The sequence below is a fragment of the Ascaphus truei genome, chromosome 10, assembly GCF_040206685.1.
Source record: "Ascaphus truei isolate aAscTru1 chromosome 10, aAscTru1.hap1, whole genome shotgun sequence".
Taxonomy (NCBI): Eukaryota; Metazoa; Chordata; class Amphibia; order Anura; family Ascaphidae; genus Ascaphus; species Ascaphus truei.
The window spans coordinates 30,615,691-30,635,908 of NC_134492.1; the positions used below are offsets into that span (position 1 = coordinate 30,615,691).

At 41.0% G+C, this 20,218-nt stretch overlaps 1 protein-coding gene across 2 annotated transcripts in view; it reads right to left on the reverse strand.

Moving 5' to 3' along the window:
- ABCA4 (ATP binding cassette subfamily A member 4) overlaps positions 1-19,574 on the reverse strand; it is a 183,151-nt gene extending 163,577 nt beyond the window's left edge. Inside the window, exons 1-4 of one of the 2 annotated variants that reach the window (XM_075616438.1) lie at positions 19,259-19,574; positions 7,100-7,191; positions 3,425-3,518; positions 1,112-1,253 (exon numbers count right to left, since the gene is read on the reverse strand). In XM_075616438.1, the coding sequence (XP_075472553.1) occupies positions 1,112-1,253; positions 3,425-3,518; positions 7,100-7,165 (302 nt within the window). In that variant the 5' untranslated portion in view covers positions 7,166-7,191; positions 19,259-19,574. The remainder of the gene's footprint in view (positions 1-1,111; positions 1,254-3,424; positions 3,519-7,099; positions 7,192-19,258) is intronic. The other variant, XM_075616437.1, reaches the window with a different exon arrangement.
- Between the last annotated feature and the right edge of the window lie 644 nt (positions 19,575-20,218).

The following is a 20,218-nucleotide window of genomic DNA, read 5'->3' on the forward strand; positions in this document are numbered from 1 at the left end:
TTGCTCATACCGCGTTTCCATTTGTCCTGTACTTGCAGTTTGAGGTCTTTGTCCTGTCTGTCTGTGACATCGATACTGTGCAAGCATCGTCTGCATGTGTGTCATTGTTCATATATTGTGACCGAAACATTGTTTTGACTAAATTTCAAACCAGCCAGCAATTACCAGTTCAAATATCCCAACGGCAATTATTTTCTCACCAATGTGTCAGGTTGTCAGATCCGTCTGTCAGTGTTCATTTTAATGGAGCATTTAACCCTTTCTCTGCTAGAGGGGCCTGCAATGCATTGGTGATTTCCATGGGGCCAAAGCAGAGATCCACATTTACTATTTGTGCGTGGTGCCGCCCCCTCTCTCAGCTCCCCAACCCCGAGGTATCTTTGGGAGTGATGCTAGTATTGCCTACTTTTCCTCTTCCTTAGAGTAGTGGTGCTCAACTCCAGTCCTCAAGATCCCCCAACAGGTCAGGTTTTAAGGATATCCCAGCTTCAGCACAGATGGCTCAGTCAGTGGCTCAGTCTTGAGCCACCTGTGCTGAAGCTGGGATATCCTTTTCAAAACCTGCCCGGGGAGGGGGGAGGGTCTTGAGGACTGGAGTTGAGCACCCCTGGGCTAGAGAACACACAGGTTAGTTAAAGAAGGGAGACCCAGAGAGCATTATGGGAGCCAGTCAATAAGATGTGGTTTGTGTCTGTGAAATTTCTGCTTGAAAAACCTGCAATGGCTGCATCTATTCAGCTGGGTATGAGCCTGACAGAAACCTTTGTTGCACACGTCCCCTCCCTCCAAATGTCTAACACGGGGGAACAATTATCTCGTGGGAAATAACTGCGGCTCGTGATATTTTATCTAAGAAGACAAGACTCTGAAAACTAAAGTTGGCAGTGCCATTACGCGGCGGAGAAACTCGACATCGTACTTTTTCTAAGAGAGCAGGATGACATTTTTTTCCCCCACCTGGTAATGAACTGCTGCTTTAACATAAAAAAATAAATAAATATATGGCTAGCATGAAGAATTACAAATATGAGCGATGTTTTCAGGAGATGTCACGAGAATGTGAATATATTGCCACCCCAGCTAATCGTTTAAAGCAGGCACGATTGCTTACATGGAATTGTTGTAGTTTGAAACGACACCAGGGGATTCCCCACGGGTAGGACTTCTGAAACAAGGGTTATTCGTATTGCAGAAAATCCCCTGCAACCATGGCAACATGCCTGCCGAAGGCAGCGCCTTGTTGGGAAAATGGCCTGTGCAAACGGAGAAACAGAAGATTTTATTTTTTTATTTTTTTTTGGTCCCAAAAAAAAAATTCAGCTTTGTGTTTAAAAGGGCGCTTGTCAAAACAACGCAGGCCGAGGCGCTACATTCCTTCCAGGTTAAGTTTACTTGTGTAGCCTCACTTTGCTGGTGTCTGGATCTTGTCAGTCAGAAGGTATGCGTAGCTTAAGCCCGTGCAGTCGAGGGGCACATCTTGCCATCTTATTCTGCACAATGGCTGGTGAAAACTTGTTTTACTCATGATAAGGTAAGGCATTTTCAGACACGTACTAAATAGCTGTCACATAGCCGTCTCTTCGCTGCCACAGGTCAAAGTTTGCCTTTCTTTGAAACTGAGAGAACACATACAGGGCAGGTCTTTACTAAGGAGGGCTATTCCACAAAAAACATTGGGCCATAGTTGCTAAGCAGCGATCTGCCATAAGACACCTTTTTGGTGCTGGAAGACACATTACAACCTAATTGGCATGAATGGGCTATAAAATGTCTTCCAGTGCCGGAACATTCCTTATGGAGCGTAGTCATTTTTGGCCCATTGTGGGCTGTAAGGTGTTTTCCAGCACTGTAAGGCGTCTTGTGCAATAACACCATTTAGTTAAAGAGGCACTCCAAGCGGTTTTTATTTTACAGGATTGAAGCAGGGGAGTCTCTGGAGCTGAACCCCATTATTTTCGGGTCCGAGGACCCCCTGCTTCCGGAGATACTTACCTCCGTAGTGAGTGCCGGTAGCAACTCCAGGGTTCACCATTATGGCTGATTTTCAAAGCTCCCCGGCCCTGAAGGACAAGAGGAAGCCGTGAGGTAATCCGGCGTAGCTTCCTATTGGCCCATGTGACGAGGAAGCTGAAAAACTGCAAAGAGATACCGGCACTCCCTACCGAGGTATCTCCGGAAGCAGGCGGTCCCCGGAGCAGGCGCTCAGCTCCCGAGATCCCCTGCTTCAATCCTGTATTTAAAAACAAAACAAAACACCGCCATGAATTGTTCCTTTAAAATGGCTCAATATGTATATTTTGAGTCATGTTTAATGGGGCAGTCCCTGTTAGGATAATTGTGTATGAAGGACAGTGACATGATTAATAGGTTAAATGTGGCTGATTGACACCTGTACAGAATATTAAACACACAAGTATTTTTCAAATTGTTTTTTTTTTTTTAATTTTAACATTGCCTTGGTAAATACATGCTTTGTTTCCAAAGTAATTATGATGTTAAAATGAGTCAAAAAGATAAACATAAGTAACTGATATGCTTGTAAGGTAAAAATAAGTAACTTTAACGGCAATTGAAGCCAACAACATGGATTTTTTTTTGTGTGGTGTTTTTTGAACTGTTGCATTGCATTGACTCTCTCTACACCAGGGGTTCCCAACTCCAGTCCTCAAAACCCCCCAACAGGTCAGGTTTTCATGATCTCCCTGCTTCAGCACAGGTGGCTCAGTCAAGCCACTGATTGAGCCACCTGTGCTGAAGCAGGGAGATCCCTAAAACCTGACCTGTTGGGGTGACTTGAGGACTGGAGTTGAGAACCACTAATCTACAGCGTAAACATCCCCACGTTACCTTTTCTGGTGTCATTTCTCTGTGCCGGGTAAATAAGCATTCACAAAACATGACCGTAAGTAGATAATGAAGACTATATTTAAAGCTGCAGTTCAGTCTTTTTTTATTTATTTTTTATTTTTTTACTTCAATAGTTTCATGTGTGCAATCTCTAATTACCTAGAGAACTGTATAGCTGCAGGTCAATTCGTTCTCCATGTATTTATAGGCAAGATTTGGTGACCTCATTAGTGAAGGGATCTGTTTTTCTTCTGCTTCTGTCTCAGTGGAAGCTCATAAATATTCATGAGCACTCCTGCACTGACATGTGCTAGAGGGAGGGCAGGGCTGACAAAGGGGTGTGCCAGGGCTTGTGACAGGACATGAAGTGGCAGTGCCTTAGCAAATGGCTGTTAAAATAGAATACAAGAAAATTGGTCTTTCAAAGTTGTTGTTTTTAAAACAGAAAATGCTAAAAGTATTTTTTCTTACTACAGAACTGATTTATTAAAAAAAAACAGACATGCAGGATATTGCCTGAACTGCAGCTTTAAGGTGCGTCGAAGTGTTTTCTAACAGTAAATAAATGGATCCTTACATTCATGTTGGCCGTAGAGAGGATTTGCATTCCTTAGCCACACCAGGACGAGGAACAATGACAAAGGCCATACAAGTTCCACAAAAAAGCGGAGCTATGAAAACAATAACATAAGTAAAGGTTATATTCAATAGCACAGACACTGGTCACCGAGAGCATAGATAAAAACATGCAAGGATTTCAAAATGAACATGGGTGTCCTACAGAAGTCATCATGTAATATTCTCTAGCGATCAACCAACTTGGTTATCCATTGTAAAATAATAATAATAATTTAAAAAAAATTGAATTTAGGACAGCTCAGGTTTCTTCTTTTTACAAGCATGTGAAGAAGTATTGTGTGTGGTGCACAGCTACAAGGACAGGTCGGATGCCCCCTGCGGACTGAGCGCGCCTGACGACGGCGTCCGTTGCTGGGCAGAGGGCGGCCACCTGGCGTCTTGGTTACGCAGGCGGCGCTCTGCCTCTTACGAACAGATGACTCACGGGATGGGTGTTGCATCATGGGTAAGATTTCAATCTTTTGGCGCGAATCTCTCGGTTTAGGTTGTGTATAAATTGTTTGTGGTTTGACATATCGGGTAACTCCTTGATAAAGTGCAAACAGCACGAAACGCGTAGGAGAGTTGTACTCCTCCCCGTTTTTTAATGCAGCTTGATTAAACATTATTTTTATTGCCATCCGACCTGTCCTTGTAGCTGTGCACCACACACAATACTTCTTCACATGCTTGGACTCCGGGCGCGGCTGCACGCTTGAGGATCTGCAGGGGACCAACAGTGAGTACTAACGTATTCATAATATTCCCCAAGGAGAGGAGAATGGATGCAATCCTCACTTAGATCCTTAGGGGTTAATTTGTCAATTTATGTGACACTGTACCTAAGAACTGTATCCTCAATCATCATATCGTCCCCTGCATGGTTACCTCTGTAGATATGAATGGATATGAAGGGATACAGCATTTGAGCTCCTACAACACCCCATATATATTCTTCTTTTTACAAACCTAATGACAGAACTGAAGACAGAACACAGAACATGAGGACTTGATTAAAGAAGGAACCTTAGGGACCCTGAAAGCTTTCAGCTATCAGCAAGCCAACAAAGAGAACATTGTTTCTACCCAAGGCTGAGCACGCCGCTGGGCATATTTGCGTGTGTACACCCATAACCTGACTAACTTCACCTTAGTGTATGTATGTTTGTATGTATGCAAGTCTTTATTTATATAGCGCCATTCATGTACATAGCGCTACACAGCAGTAATACACGTGGCAATCATATAAATAACAAATAATACAAATAACACATAAAGGGAAGAAGTGCTTCAGACAAAAGTAACATTTAGGAAAAGGAGTCCCTGCTCCGAAGAGCTTACAATCCAATTGGTAGGAAGAGCGTACAGAGACAGTAGGAGGGTGTTCTGGTAAGTGTGTCTGCAAGGGGCCATGGTTTCTGTATGAGGTGTGAATTATCAGCCATGGAGCTACTCATATGCTTCCTTAAGCAGTGACTCATGTTTCAGGAACAGGATTGGAGCGGCCCAGTGAGACGGGGATACACTTCTCCGTTTTTTCCTCTCTTTAATACAGTAAAGGGTTTTTGTCATGTTTTGTATCCACAATAATTTGTGCATGTAGTTTGTAGCCTCTAGGGCAACGTATAGTCAACAACCAAGCTAAAACTAGCAAACTCATAAGAATGTAGCAGTTTAAGTGGATTTACTTGCTCTGTACTGCTGTAATCATCCAATCCCATGCAGTAATCATCCCACTTTCTAGGGTTACCCTTTAATAATTTGCCCTTTAATGTTTCAGTGAACTGTTAAAAAGAAACAAGAGGGCCATTGAAATGATCCAATAGGAAGCTGTGAAGTCCACGCCCGAATGACATTGCAGCTTCCGATTGGCTAGAGGGAGTGAGGCTGGCTTTGCAGCCATTTTTATTTCTTGAAAGCCCCCTCCAATTAAGTTCACGTTGCTGGGGGCCGATCCCGACCCCATGATAGTTACCCATTCTATTTGAAAAATTGTAACAGACTTGGAGAACCTTTGTGGCTACAAACAGTAGGTTAACATGTTCATATTGTATGTATGAGCAGGGAGGGATTTATTTGTTATTAGACTATGTAGGTGTTCCATGATTTAATTTAGAGATACTCTGTCAAAATCCTTAATTGGGGTGAATAAGTCAAGATCATGAAAAACTTGTTTCCAACATAAGGGCTGTAATATAGTGCGCACGCGAGTTAATGATAATTGGCTGTGTAAGCCAGACGTTTGTATACTTGGGATGAGCGCGTACACGGCCGTGAGCGGTGGTGTGGCAGACCAGAGAAAATACAAGAAAATTGTATTTTCGCGCTGTTGCCGGGCCACGTGACGCTATGAACCAATCACAGCGTGGCCTAAGGCTGTGATGTCATAGCCACACCCCCTAGCCGTGCACATCACAGCTTGCTCTATACAAACGAAACGCCCGCACCACGTGCAACGTCGGGCACGCGCCTCAGCACCTACTATATAACAAGCCTTAGATACCATCACTACACCAGGGTGAAACTATTTTTTAGAACCTATTGCTGATGAACCCGTACCCCAGCAGGGCAGACGCTCAGCTTCAGTGTCCCAGAACTAATGACACCAAAAAGAACAATTTCTTTGGAGTACTTAGTGGTCTTAAAAGAATGAATCAAAGAATGCCCTTAATAGGCTGCAGCTCAGTGCTTAACCCCACTAATGTTAGTGCAATGACCCTTTGCTGTAACATTAAACAACAGGATTAGTAGGCAATTTCTTGCTCCCAGCTGCTGCTCTCCTGAAGAGTTTGGGAAGGGTCACAGCTTACAATATTGTGCTGGTCATGCTGACAATAATCAGAAACTGTAAGTCAAAAAGTATTTCCCATATATCCCAATTGTATAAAATGAGAAAAATAAATACAAGTCAGAGTGATAACTATTTATGATATTAAGATCACCAAGGGAGATATTGAGGGGTTTTGTCATTTATAAAGTGGTGGCATTGTGGAGGAATAATATTTAATGTCCCTTAATGTAACCACGCTGGTTTGCAGAAGATCCAAAGACTTTAAAAAGGAGAGCAATGTTTTAGGCAGCATGTGTCAAATATATTTATTGTGTAACTATATTATAAGAGCAGAAAGAGAGTGACTCCCATTAAAACCAACACAAAAAAAGAAATGGGAGTTCAGCTCTGTAAATAGGATTTAATCCCAATGGTACGAGTGGTTTAAAAATGTTGTTGTTCTGTGCCTGGTCTCAATACATTTTTATAAGTGCAGTGGAGCCAAGTTTTTTTTTAACCATATTTTAGAAAGGGTTATGGAGCTCATATACTATAAAAATAGGAAAGGAGAGAGTATTTCTGAAATAAATACTTCTACTCGGAAAAAAAAGAGCGGTGTACATAGCACAAGTATTTGATACTCAGGTTGGGGAAAGTTTAAAGTACCTGCCACTATCCAGTTTAACCAGTGATATTATGTACCATCATTGTGCTTGTATTGTGCAGCTTTGTGGACATGCATACTAAAGTATTTAGTTCCAAAATGGTACCTATAAGTTCTGTTTGTGGCTGTGGGGCCTGCAACATATAGAAATTTGTTTTCGGTACCTTCTTGTTTATTTGCTACAAACAGGACTGTCTTACCTTTTGTCTTTTCCTTAGTGTCCAGTTCTTCCAAAGCAAAAGCCTCACCTTGGCATTGAATCGCATCCTTCTGCAGCCACACTGCTCGCAATCTACAGCACACAACAGTATACAGTTATTTCTCACTAAAAAGGAGAGTTACAATAACCAATTTTTTGAATACTGATTGTAAGGAAAATGGGGGGAAATATGATGTATTTTAATCAATCTGGTGCTTCAGGGGTTAATGTGGTTACTGTTTGTTTAAAAAAACAACAACAATATATTGGGTTTATAATAGTTACTTTCAAAGGCATTCTCTGAAGGGGTCTGCAAGGTTCAGGGGGCATGGCTATGAAAGTATTCCACAAAAGTGTGTATGTATTAAAAATCAGGATATCCGGTGATAACCTCTAACTAGTATAACGTTCAGATATCTGTAATCGTGTCAAGGAGACGCATGCAATAAGACCACACTCTACATGGGTAAGAGGCGCCAAGGACAGATATCCATTTGTCACTCAAATTTAGGAGCAAGACGGTCAAAATTAGTCTGGTTACATTCATCACAATCGCGTGAATCTACTGATATAACTCACGTGTGCTTAAGTAATAAGAGAAAGGAAGTTATGAGTGGATTTACATATTGAGGGTAGGATTTAAACATCTTTTTTGTGTGTTTTTTTCCCTCTGTCGCTTATGTTGTTTCAATGGAGGGGGGGGGGGGATTAGTACATAAGTCTTAGCAAGGTATTATGAGCTACATAAATGGCTGTAGCTGAATCTATACTTCTGCAACAGCTACAATATATCATCCTTATATTACTATGGGTAACATTGTTTATTGTTAGAGCTTTCAACTCGCTGGGAACACTGCAACACTTTCCTATTTGTGATAATTTGTTGGAAATGCGATTCCACTGCTGGGGGAGGGCAGGGCTCAAAAATGTATTTATTTTATTTATCTTATTTATAAAATGTTTTACCAGGAAGAATGCTGATAAATACATGGTTACATTAAGTGAGCACGGTTATACATTATATATAAATACATTGCATGCATAGTAAGAGATAACATATGTTATAGGTGTACGTAACAGTTACAGACCAGAGTAAAATGAGAGACAGCGTTAGGGCTGTTATATACAGCAAGCGGCCGTGCGACCTATGCGAACGCGCGTGCACGTGCCGCATGCTTTTTGTATGTATACTGTGTGAGTATACAGTGTTGAATACACAGTGTTTGTGTTTATGTGGGTATGTGGGTATGTGGGTATGTGGGTATGTGGGTATGTGTGTGTGTGTGTGTGTGTGTGTGTGTGTGTGTGTGTGTGTATAATTTATTTAAAAAAAAAAACATTGGTAGAAATAATATATTTATTACATTTTGTGTAGACACAAATACATACAAACATACACACATTTTATATATACACATATATATATATATATATACACACATACATATATATACATACATATATACAGTGGTTGACAAATCACCAAAAAATCTACTCGCCACACAAAAAAATCTACTCGCCACCTAGTACCAAACGTGTGCTGCTTGGGCCAATATTTACTCGCCCGGGGGTTAAATCCACTCGCCCGGGGCGAGCAAATGTATAGGTTTGTCGAACATTGCATATCTATATACATACACACACACACACACACACACACACACACGAAAAGATGAATTTCCTCATCTTCGCCACTGTCTGTCGGCTCCTCTCTCCCTGCTGTGCGCGCGGGCGGCCATTGTATAGAAACAACTAAAATTCCGCGCGCGCGGGCACGGCGTAGCCCACACACAGCACTATAGAACGTGCCTAAGTTTAAAAGAGGTGTACCAGAGCCTGCTATAGCTAGCAATAAAAGGAAAGGATGCTTTGTAAATTAAAAGTCATTCAAAATAACATTAAGAGTTAAAAACAAACAAACAACAACGCAGCAAGTATCTAATACTACAGAAATTATTCTTTTTTAAAAACACGTAGGATTTAGAATGTTTTTCTCCTATAAAGCAGCAATCCCCTCCCGAAGCCGGAGTTTCACTCAGAAAAGGTTAGTACCTTGTCCGTGAGCAAGTCCTGTATCCCCCCCGCCCATTTTCTTTAATGTTAAAAAAAAAACAGGATTTTCGTCATTTCTGGCTGGTACCATGTTAAACTACAGATAACACTGAGCTCTGCGGAGAGCTTCCTTCTAATCTCCCGGACACTGGTCTCTGACTTAAAAAATAAAAGCAGATTTTGAAAGGGCACAAAAAATAAAAAAAAATATCAGTTTTAGATGAGTGACACATTTGTTGTAGGTTGTGGGACACCTTTTTGGAAAGCAACATTAAGGTTCTTTATAGGTGAAATTATAGTGTAACGCACTTTCGAAACCCCACAGGTTTTTACTTTAAGTTTACAGATGAAGATATTTGATTTGTCCCACATTTAGAGAAGATGTGATGTATTATACATATTACTGTTACTTTTAACTGTGTACACATACCCAGAATGTTGGACCTATACATAAGTAATAAGGCAGTCATTCTATATATGTGGGCGTGGGTGCTCGGGCCGTTTTCTCATATATTTCACTGGGAATTTTCCCTGACGAAGTATATTCATATACGAAACGCGTAGGAAGTAAGAGGGCGCGTTCCAATTCATTACCCATCGAGGTTTCATTTATTGCAATCATTGACTCTGTTCGGGACATTTGTGCCGGTAATCAGCAAAAGACGCGACGCAGCTGAAGCGACGGAGCCTTCTGATGACGTCATCGGTGTGTGCGCGGAGAGCCGATACCCGGAACCAGTAAGGAGTTTTCTCTTCGCATCCACGGCAGCAGTACTCTCACTACACAGTGATCGAGTGGAAGGGCTGCAGAGACTGCTGCCAGAGAGAGAGAGAGAGGTGATCCAATCTGTTTGCCGGGCTGAACCAACGTGATCCAACACAGTTGCAGTCTGCTGTAGTGGTAACATGTCCCTATACATGTCATGCTGGTATATATTTTTCATTGATGTACGTGCAATACTCACCTGTTTCATCTATAAACACATTTTTTTATATACTACACCATGAGGTTTTTTGCGCCGTTTCTCTTTTTGTTCTTGTATTAGTTATCGGTTTGTGGAGCCATCCCACCAGCACAGCAGCACCTACCTCCATACAACACAGGCTTATTACTTACTTGTTCAATACCACAGCACTCAGGTTTGAGTGTATACACTGTCAATCACTTTTGCACAGCTTTGGTTATAAATACCTTAGCACTTTATCACAATTTTTTTCTGAGCGCAGATCACTCTTTTTCACTGGGAATTTCGGCAGAAATTGATCCAAACGCTCGCTTCGGCATATATAGCATAACGCCCTAAAAAGCAGGGGATTTCTTATCTCTGTCCCAGCTGGCAAAATAACCCCAGCATAGCTACCCAAGGCTGCTATTTCCAACCAAATGCCAGTACATAAACAAACCACATAAAGAACAGCAGGTTGCTCTGCAACAGGGGTGGCCATCTCCAGTCCTGAAGGGCCACAAACAGGTCAGGTTTTCATGATATCCCTGCTTCAGCACAGGCGACGCAATCATTCTGACAGCCACTGATTGAGCCACCTGTGCTGAAGCAGGGATATCCGGAAAACCTGACCTGTTGGTGGCCCTTGAGGACTGGAGTTGTCCGCCCCTGTTCTGGAATAACATGTGTGCACCAGTTGACCCCAAGATAGGCACGTCAGACTTCCTCCCCGTCTCATGAGAGCCCTAGCACAGATTGCAGTGTTTTAATGGGGCAATCGCTCCTAGGACCAAAGTGAGCTAATTACATTGATGTTTAAGGTGTCACTTTTATGTGAAGCCACTGTGTGATCAGCAAGCGTTTGTGCAGGTGAGGTTGGAAAGCTTGTAACATATCAACTACATGTTGGTCCAATCAAAGGTATCATACAACCTACTCCCTCTCCCTCCTGTGTTACTACTTTACTCAACAATGAGAAGGGATGGAGGTGCACTCACAAACTCAGAAAACTGCCACGGGTTCACTGGAAACCACAGATGTGGTGTAAATCTGCAAAATAGAACAAGTACAGGCACTGCAGTGGGCTTTAGAAAAAGAAGTTAAATGGGCTTTATTCCACATCTTGTCAAAGGTTCATGTGAGGACGGAAACATACTTCCTCGGAATAAAGCCCATTTAACGTTCTTACTCAATAATGGACTGGTCTATGCTCAGCAATTGTGTGGCAAAGTCTCAGCCCTTACAACAGAAGGAAATAAGACTTTTTGGGGGTCTATATCTCCCATTACTCAATCCCCACCTGCCAATCTATCTTCCTTATCACACAGGATGTGCCACAATTCTCATACACACAAAGACATTGCACAGCTAAAGATTGCCATTGTATTTGTGGTGTAATATCGAAGCACCGCAGCTGGTTAATGGGTCACCAATTCATATCTAGCGGTCTCTTGCATTTGTATGATGCTCTAAAAAACCTTTTGTAATGAATAATTCAAAATTGATGAGATGTTACCTACAAATAAAGCAATTTAGTGCAGGAATGCACCTACATATTTGTATATATTATTTTGTTTTTATTCATACAAGTCGGTCATTGAATAAACCTGTAAAAAAATAAAACAGGCACTGGTTTCCTAAAAATGCTAGCATTGTATTAATTATCATTTAAAAAAAAAAAAAAAATCTTTCTATATCGTGTGTTTCTTTTTCTTAAGTCTGACATGAAATGATGTTGGGAACAACAGTCCAGTGTTCATCCCTAAAAGGGAGTACATAACAACCCCAAACAAGGTGAAATAGCCCAGTGTATGTAAAGAGCTCGTGGATATCACACTTCAGTTGTACTAATCTCGCTGCAATGCGTGGAATCCTTATCACGAAAGTGAGACGTAGTTTGGAAATACAAGAGAGGTTTTGTTTATACAAGAGGATGGGTATCTCACAGTCGGGCAGAGATATGCCTACCTTGGATATTTTTTTTAATGCAAGCGTATGTTTGGAGGAGGAGGAGGTTATAGGGAATGCAGAGTTAGCAAATGTTTTTGAAGTCTTATAATTACACTAAAGATCTGCTCCAAGAGACCCCTCCCTGCATCTAGCAATGTGCAAAAATGTCTCGTCTGCATTTCCGCTTGGTTTAAGAGTCCACCCTGAATTTTTAAGGGAAACAATTGTGTTAATTCAGTGTTAGCGAATGGCTGGCCCCTGGTGCAAGCATATTATTGGGTCACCAACCCCAGAAGTGCACCACTTGGCTACCAGGGAATTGCCCCCCTCTTAAGGTTGGGGGCTCCAGTGCTCTTGTGGCTCCTTATATCTTAGCCCAGATTTTCTAAAGGCAAATTATGCTCATTTAAGTAAACATGTGCTCTAAGGTTTAGCACAATTTAGCAAATCTGGGCCTGTGTCTTTCAGATTTATTACAGACAATTGAATGATTTACGTTATTGGTGACAAAAAAATCTTTTAATCTCCTACTCTTAGGCAGGTAATGCAGTTAGCAGACTATCACCTACGTTTAACACCATTTTGATAAGATGAGTTTGGCTGTCGCCTGTGTCCATCCTGTAGACCAGGGGAGGCCAACTCCAGTCGTCAAGAACCGCCAACAGGTCAGGTTCTCAAAATATCCTTGCTTCAACACAGGTCTGATTGAGCCACCTGTGCTGAAGCAGGGATATCCTTGATACCTGACCTGTTGCTGGTGGCCCTTCAGGACTTGAGTTGGCCAGTCCTGCTATAGACCTTTGCCTGAACAATGTTGCCAATTTTACTTGAAATACGAACAAGGAAGCAAGTTGCTTATTTCAGACATGATGTGACTTTGTACAGTTGTGTCTTACTTTATAAACCTTGGCATCAATCAAGCATACATTTGGGCGAAAATGTCTGCTGCCTTAATGATAAAATGTTACTCATACAATAAGTTTCGTGTTGCTCAGAGCACTTCGTCAGGGATGTGGATAGACTATTTAATGTCAATGCTTGAAATATCCCAACAGTATGAAAATGTAATGTCGATGATATGGATAATTCTCATAAATAGCTGCATACTGCAAATGTGTAATACATTTTAATTATATGATTCTTTTAACATCAGTATTGAGAAACTAAGCATTTATACATTATAGCAGCAAAGCGTAAAGTTCTTTAAATGCCATCTATAAAATGACTTACAGATGGTGTTTGCAACACCTCCTTTCACTGTTACAGCGAGGCTCAAAATAACATTACATTGTAAATGGCTAGTTAGTATCGGGAGGGAGGCGCTGGAGGGAGGGAGGCGCGAGAGGGAGGTGTGGGAGGGAGGGGCGGGAGGCACCGGAGGGAGGCACCGGAGGGAGGGAGGCGCCGGGGGAGTGAGGGAGGCGCCGGAGGGAGTGAGGGAGGCGCCGGAGGGAGTGAGGGAGGCACCAGGAGGAGGGAGGCGCCGGAGGGAGGGAGGCACCGGAATGGGTGGGGTGTGTGTGGACATTCCTCTCTGCAAATCCCGGAAGTTTGCCAAAAAATAAAACATTAAAAAAAGGGAGCCACGCTCACACCACGTTATATGCAGATCCGCGTTGTAGCAGATTGCGCTGTAATGGATTTGAGCTGTACTTTAAGATAGCGGTGACACTTACTCAGCCATCTGTCAAGAAGTGGTTAAAAAGTAAGGTTTCAAGTCTCAGTGTCAGCTACCTGTGACCTTCCACATATCACTTTAGCTTTCGGTCTTTCTGGGGTAGGTGGTTCAGATTTTTAGGGTAAGAGGTCTTAGGGTTTTTAGGTTAGGGGCTCGCGTTAGTATTAGAGATTAAGATTAGGGCCGGGCGGATAGATGTCCCAGTGGTGAGTTAAGTGTTGACTAAACGCCGGCGGAGATTTTGGTCTCGGCAAAACCGCAGCGACCAAATGTGCTAGACCGTCAGGAATAACTGTAGACAGCAAGCAAAGGAGGGTGGGGAGCGGTGCTGGTCCTTTCTTCCATGTAGTAACAAAGGAGGGAGAGGGAGCAGGTTGTATGATACCTTTTATTGGACCAACAAGTAGTTGATCTGTTTCAAGCTTTCGACCCTCTCAGGGTCCTACTCCCTCTTCCTCCTTTGTTACTACATGTAGACAACATAAAAGGCTTGTTAAAATCAAAGCAAATTTTTTTTTAATAGCAAAAATGAGATTAGATATACAAAACGGAGCAGCCCCCTGCACCATCTCCAATGTATTGCTGGCTCTTCTAAACCTGATATTTACATCCCAACACTATATACTAATGCACCAAGAGTGCGCGCTAAAAGGGGCTTCTGTGACTTTGGTTACTGTCTTGTTGATGTTTTACTCTGTTTTCCCTATATACCTGGTGTTTATGTAGACTTTATGTTATATGGAATTGAGCATTATCATTATTTCTGTTTATATGGCAAAAAGAGGGGGAAGGGGAACACCAAATGAATGAGTCCCCTAAAGAATTCACTAACTGCACACCTACATATTATAAAATCTAACTTTTAATAAATTTACTTAAAACATATATTACCAAACGTAATGTACTAAATGTTTTTAAAAAATGAATTAAATATTCAATAACGTGCAACCATGTCAGATGAATGTATGATTGTACAAACCCAAATGTAATATTCCTGGGTTTGACAGGACAGTGGATGCTGCAAGTCAGGGTGTTAACCCCTCTGGAGTATATATGCAGACTGTAGGTAACCGTATCCTACTCAGTGAGCCTTTAACTGGTCACAGACTCAGCAATCCTGCAATGATATATATAGCAGCGAACACCTATGTGTTAAATGCATATGCTTGAGAAGTGACGCTGATACAAACACAATCAATCCACAATACCCTCAGTATAGTTAGGCTGGAACTCGCGGTGCCATTGACATAGAGTTTCTCAGCAAAGAGGCTCAGATTGTGTATATATCATGTAATGTGTATAGCAGGAAAGCAGACTCACTGCCTGTTGTTATATTTATCAAGCTAATGCCGTCTGCATAGATAAAACCAGGAGACTTAAGGCACTACATTAAAACAGCTCCAAGTAGGAGACTGACACAATCTGAGCCTCTTTGCTGAGAAACTCTATGTCAATGGCACCGCGAGTTCCAGCCTAACTATACTGAGGGTATTGTGGATTGATTGTGTTTGTATCAGCGTCACTTCTCAAACATATGCACTTAACACATAGGTGTTCGCTGCTATATATATCATTGCAGGATTGCTGAGTCTGTGACCGGTTAAAGGCTCACTGGGCAGTGAGTCTGCTTTCCTGCTATACACACAATCTGAGCCTCTTTGCTGAGAAACTCTATGTCAATGGCACTGCGAGTTCCAGCCTAACTATACTGAGGGTATTATGGATTGATTGTGTTTGTATCAGCGTCACTTCTCAAGCATATGCACTTAACACATAGGTGTTCGCTGCTATATATATCATTGCAGGATTGCTGAGTCTGTGACCAGTTAAAGGCTCACTGAGTAGGATACGGTTACCTACAGTCTGCATATATACTCCAGAGGGGTTAACACCCTGACTTGCAGCATCCACTGTCCTGTCAAACCCAGGAATATTACATTTGGGTTTGTACAATCATACATTCATCTGACATGGTTGCACGTTATTGAATATTTAATTCATTTTTTAAAAACATTTAGTACATTACGTTTGGTAATATATGTTTTAAGTAAATTTATTAAAAGTTAGATTTTATAATATGTAGGTGTGCAGTTAGTGAATTCTTTAGGGGACTCATTCATTTGGTGTTCCCCTTCCCCCTCTTTTTGCCTGATTCACTTTTCAGTTCACAGTTTGCACCCACATTTACAATTACCATTATTATTATTATTTACCTTCTCACTTTACTCAATTAGTGTGGCCCTGTGATCACTCCCTAACCCTCCCTTTGTTTTCTGTTTATATGTCTCTTCTAAACCTGGCCTGGTTGAGCCTTCTAATAATTTGTTATCTTTATCAATTCCCTCTACACAGGTTTTTTTGTTTTTTTTGTTCTTTACTTTCCTTGAACCTCCAAATGATACAGAACAAAGCCCCTTCATGTCTGTGTCGTAGCACTTCACGATCCCAGTGAAATTCTGCACTAATTTCACAGCAGTAAGTTAAAGAGGCTGCCAATGGCCTAATTTCAAGGAAGCAGTCTGAGGAGAATGTTGCTTTGCTGTGCGGCACGCCCCCTCACTGACTGGCTGGTTCCACCTGTTAACACCAGGGACATCTCCTGGCAATATCTACTGAACCAGGGGGTCCTCAGTGATAAAGAAATAGCAATTCTACTCCATAGGACCCCCCCATTCCAAGTCTGCTAAAACAAAAAAGGAGAGGAAATGTTGTGTTGACTAAAGTAATTGCTGTTTTAACCACCAGAGAGGCCCACGACACACTGCATAGCAGTGGAAGTGTTAAGTTATTTCTATATTCTTTATAAAGCACATTGCAGCACAGAAACTAGTGAGCTTGCATGGTCTGACAAATGAGGGTATTATAGATTGTTAAACAGTAATCTTATTAAATGGGATTATATTTTACAGACGGATGATGTGTTGCTGATGCATCTATTTAGTGCTCTGACCTACTTTTGCTCCAGTAAAAAAAATTTCCATTTATTTTATCATGGGTCTCTGTGAGTTCTGTGTTCATTTACTCACTTTCTATCTTGTGATTGTCCCTCTTTTTTGGTGAAAATGATGAGCAATGTACTGCTTTGGAAATAAACGAACAGGTTTAGGCACATTTTGCAGTTGTAAAGATGCTAGAAATGCACCCTTGTATGTATGTATGTATGTATGTATATCTTTACTTATAATATAGGGACGTCCATTTACATAATGCTTCACAGCAGTAATACACGTGACATAAAATTATAACGCCAAGTGGGAACAAGCGCTTCAGGCATGAAAGTAACATTGGGAAAAGGAGCCCTTGCTCCGAAGAGCTCACAATGTAAGTGGTAATTAGGGAGAACTTACAGAGACAGTAGGAGGGTGCTCTGGTAAGTGCGTCTGCAAGGGGTCAAAGTCAGTGCATACGAGATGGATTGCACCAGCCAGCGGAGCTACACATATGCTTTATTAAACAGGTGTATTTTAATAAAGGTCCTAAAGGTGGAGAGAGATGGAACCCATTTATAAAAGATATAAAAAGTCAGTCCTTTGACTATCATATGTAAAATTCAGCATGTAGTTTTGTCACATACAAAATATGTTTATTGTCCTGATTATTACTTACATATAACAGATATATGGTATTTCACAACAAATATGGCATATGCTTGTCAAAGATGGTGTATATCATCTGTTGTCTTCTTCCTTTCTGGATGGAATCCTCCCCTCTGACGTTATCGTGTTTCTTCTCTTAGGTAAGTAATCTACATCTTTTTATACAAAGAAAAGCACCTACATACGCTATTCTATTCTAAGAATTATTCTGAATATGCTCGTTACATTCTTGGTCTACGTCACAAAGTCACAACTCTTATCTTTCATATAAGCAAGAAATCTTTTGAGCGAATTCAGTCAGACAGCCCACTGACAGCTGCCTGTAATAAATCCAAGTCACTTATTGGCTTCAGATATATTCTCAACAGTTGTTTTACTATTATCTACTACATCTCTATCTTTGGAATTAGCCACATTCTTTACTATCAGAAATAACTAATGGCAGCTGTCTTAATAATCAATTATTCACTCAGAATACAATGTCTTAAAAAAAAAATTAAGATCATCACTTAAAGAGGCAAAAAAGGACCAACGTGACCTACTTCCAGTGACATTTTAACAGGTCTCATCTGGTTAATTGATACTTTGTTACCCAAATCTGACACTTTTATAAGTTTATTTTTAAAGTTAGACTTGGGAGGGGTTTGATTTCCCTTTTGTGTGATCAACTAGAGTCCCCCCTCTTCACCTCTCCATATCTTCAATGTCTCTGATAAGGATAGGGTGGGGGTATGGGTAAAGAAAACACATGAATGGCCAACACCCAACATTCAGAGTGCCCTAAGAAATTCAACTGCCCAACTATGTGGGACTGCACCTTCATGCACAAAAAAGCAAGCTAGAAAAGTTAGGAAGTAGCATATAGAAAGCATTGTATCTGTGTGGATCAAGGAGGGGGAGAACGTCTGGTTTCACCAGAAATCTTACAAACCTAAAGTCCCCCTCTGAGCATTCCCACCCATTCACCATTAGCCGGGTCACGTGTGGTCCAGATTTATAAACCTGGTCTTTACATTCAACCTGCACTCCTCTGATTTCTCGAGACGCTTTACATTCAACACAATGTGTGAAATAAAAGTGGTAAATCTTACCCAATATTTACCCTGACCTTTTCATAGGAATTTAAATACTCAGATACTCAGGGACCCTATAATCAAATATACCTTTACTTCATCGTTACAGGACGGAACATAGGACATGGATCAATGCTTATTTGAATCCACTTTAGATAACTTGAACATTTTTGAATAATTATATTTTCAGTATCTAAAATGCTTTTGATACGGTTCTTTTTTTTTTGCGACAGAAAAGTTACCAACAAGTATTTTAACAGTAGTTCCCAGCATAACAAGTAGTAATCGCTTGTACAAACGCTGACAATTCAGACTGTACGCACCATAGTCAAGACTCTAGTATCAAGACAAAAACTGTTCAAGTTGTGCCATTGTATTTCGTTAGACGTACAGTAGTTCAAGTATCATATGGTAACAACTTGTTTTTTTTTTTTTTTTAAAGTGGAAAACAAATGTGAAATGAGCTCTGGTTTTCAAATGTCAGTAGACTTATGATCCTAAACCCCAGGCATTGCACATATTAAAAAGTAAGTGTTTCTGGGCAATGTAACCGGTGTCCGGAGAATGTCTAGTGTAATATTTAAATGTGTTGCATGCATTCCTGTTTAGGTGTCATACCATAAAGACATGTAGATGCATCATCTTCTAATACAATTGGTAAGTTTAAGTAAAAAGGACACAAAAAGACTAATTTCTAAACACAGCCAAGTTTCCTGTTCAACCTGTCATATACACACTAGTTTCATTGTATCTGAAACCATGACCAAACATTCACCCAGGCCTATATCACACTACATAACCAAAACACAGTTGCACAGGCATTTTAAATGCCCTATCAACATGTAAGAAAGAAAATAACCAACGTACCTTATGTTTCAGGGGATTAAAGCATTGCAAGGACACCCATGGAAAATGAAATGGCTAAGATAGGCATTTCACGAAAGGCATGCATTTCCCAGAGGTACTGTAGCTGCTTCCATACACGGCTCAGCTATAATCAGATTTCTGTAATCCCCTTCTCAATATTGAGTCGCCCAATCACCGAAGTTCAGTCCAGTTTCTGGAAAACAAGTACGCTAAGTGCATATACTGCCAGAGAGATCTTAACCAGGGAAACTGTTAACGCAAATTATGGTTCATAAACCAACAGTTATGGTGTTACAAAAGATTCCAGGTAAATCGGGCTGGTCGAAGGATGACCCTTTCAGAAAGGAACAGATGTCATGACCGATTAGGATATTAAATTATGAAAGCCAATAGTCTGCAGAATCCTAAGTAGCAGACAAGCCTGACTCATCTGCGTACTGAAGAATTAGGTATATGATAAGCTGCATAAGAGACACTTATGTTGGTAAAACTGTTCTTTTTTTTTTTTTTTTTAGTGTCACTATAGAAATCTACTTTATCTATTGCTGGAGAGGCCAGCAATGCCTCATTCCCCATTCACCATGAAAGAGGTTAAAGATAATTACATGGAAGAGATATAACCGGTATTTGCAGTGTATGTACTGAATTATGTACTGCAGATATAGTATGTGAGTAGACGTCTAGTCTGTAAATCGGTGCGACAGAAAACAACCAACAAGAGAATACTGTCATGAAATATTTCTTGAAATCCCTTTAGTAATGAGCAGCTTGTGATAATCCTTGGGGTTTGATGCAATGTAATTGCTCAAGCAAAATGAATGCAGATGATATTTATAGCATTAAATGCCTAAGGCTCAATATACAGTAGTTACCTAATTTGTAGGCTAATCAAAGTGGGATTTATGGGATACTAGGGGGGGGGGGACACACCAACCCTAGGGTAAAGTGCTCCCCTTTTCA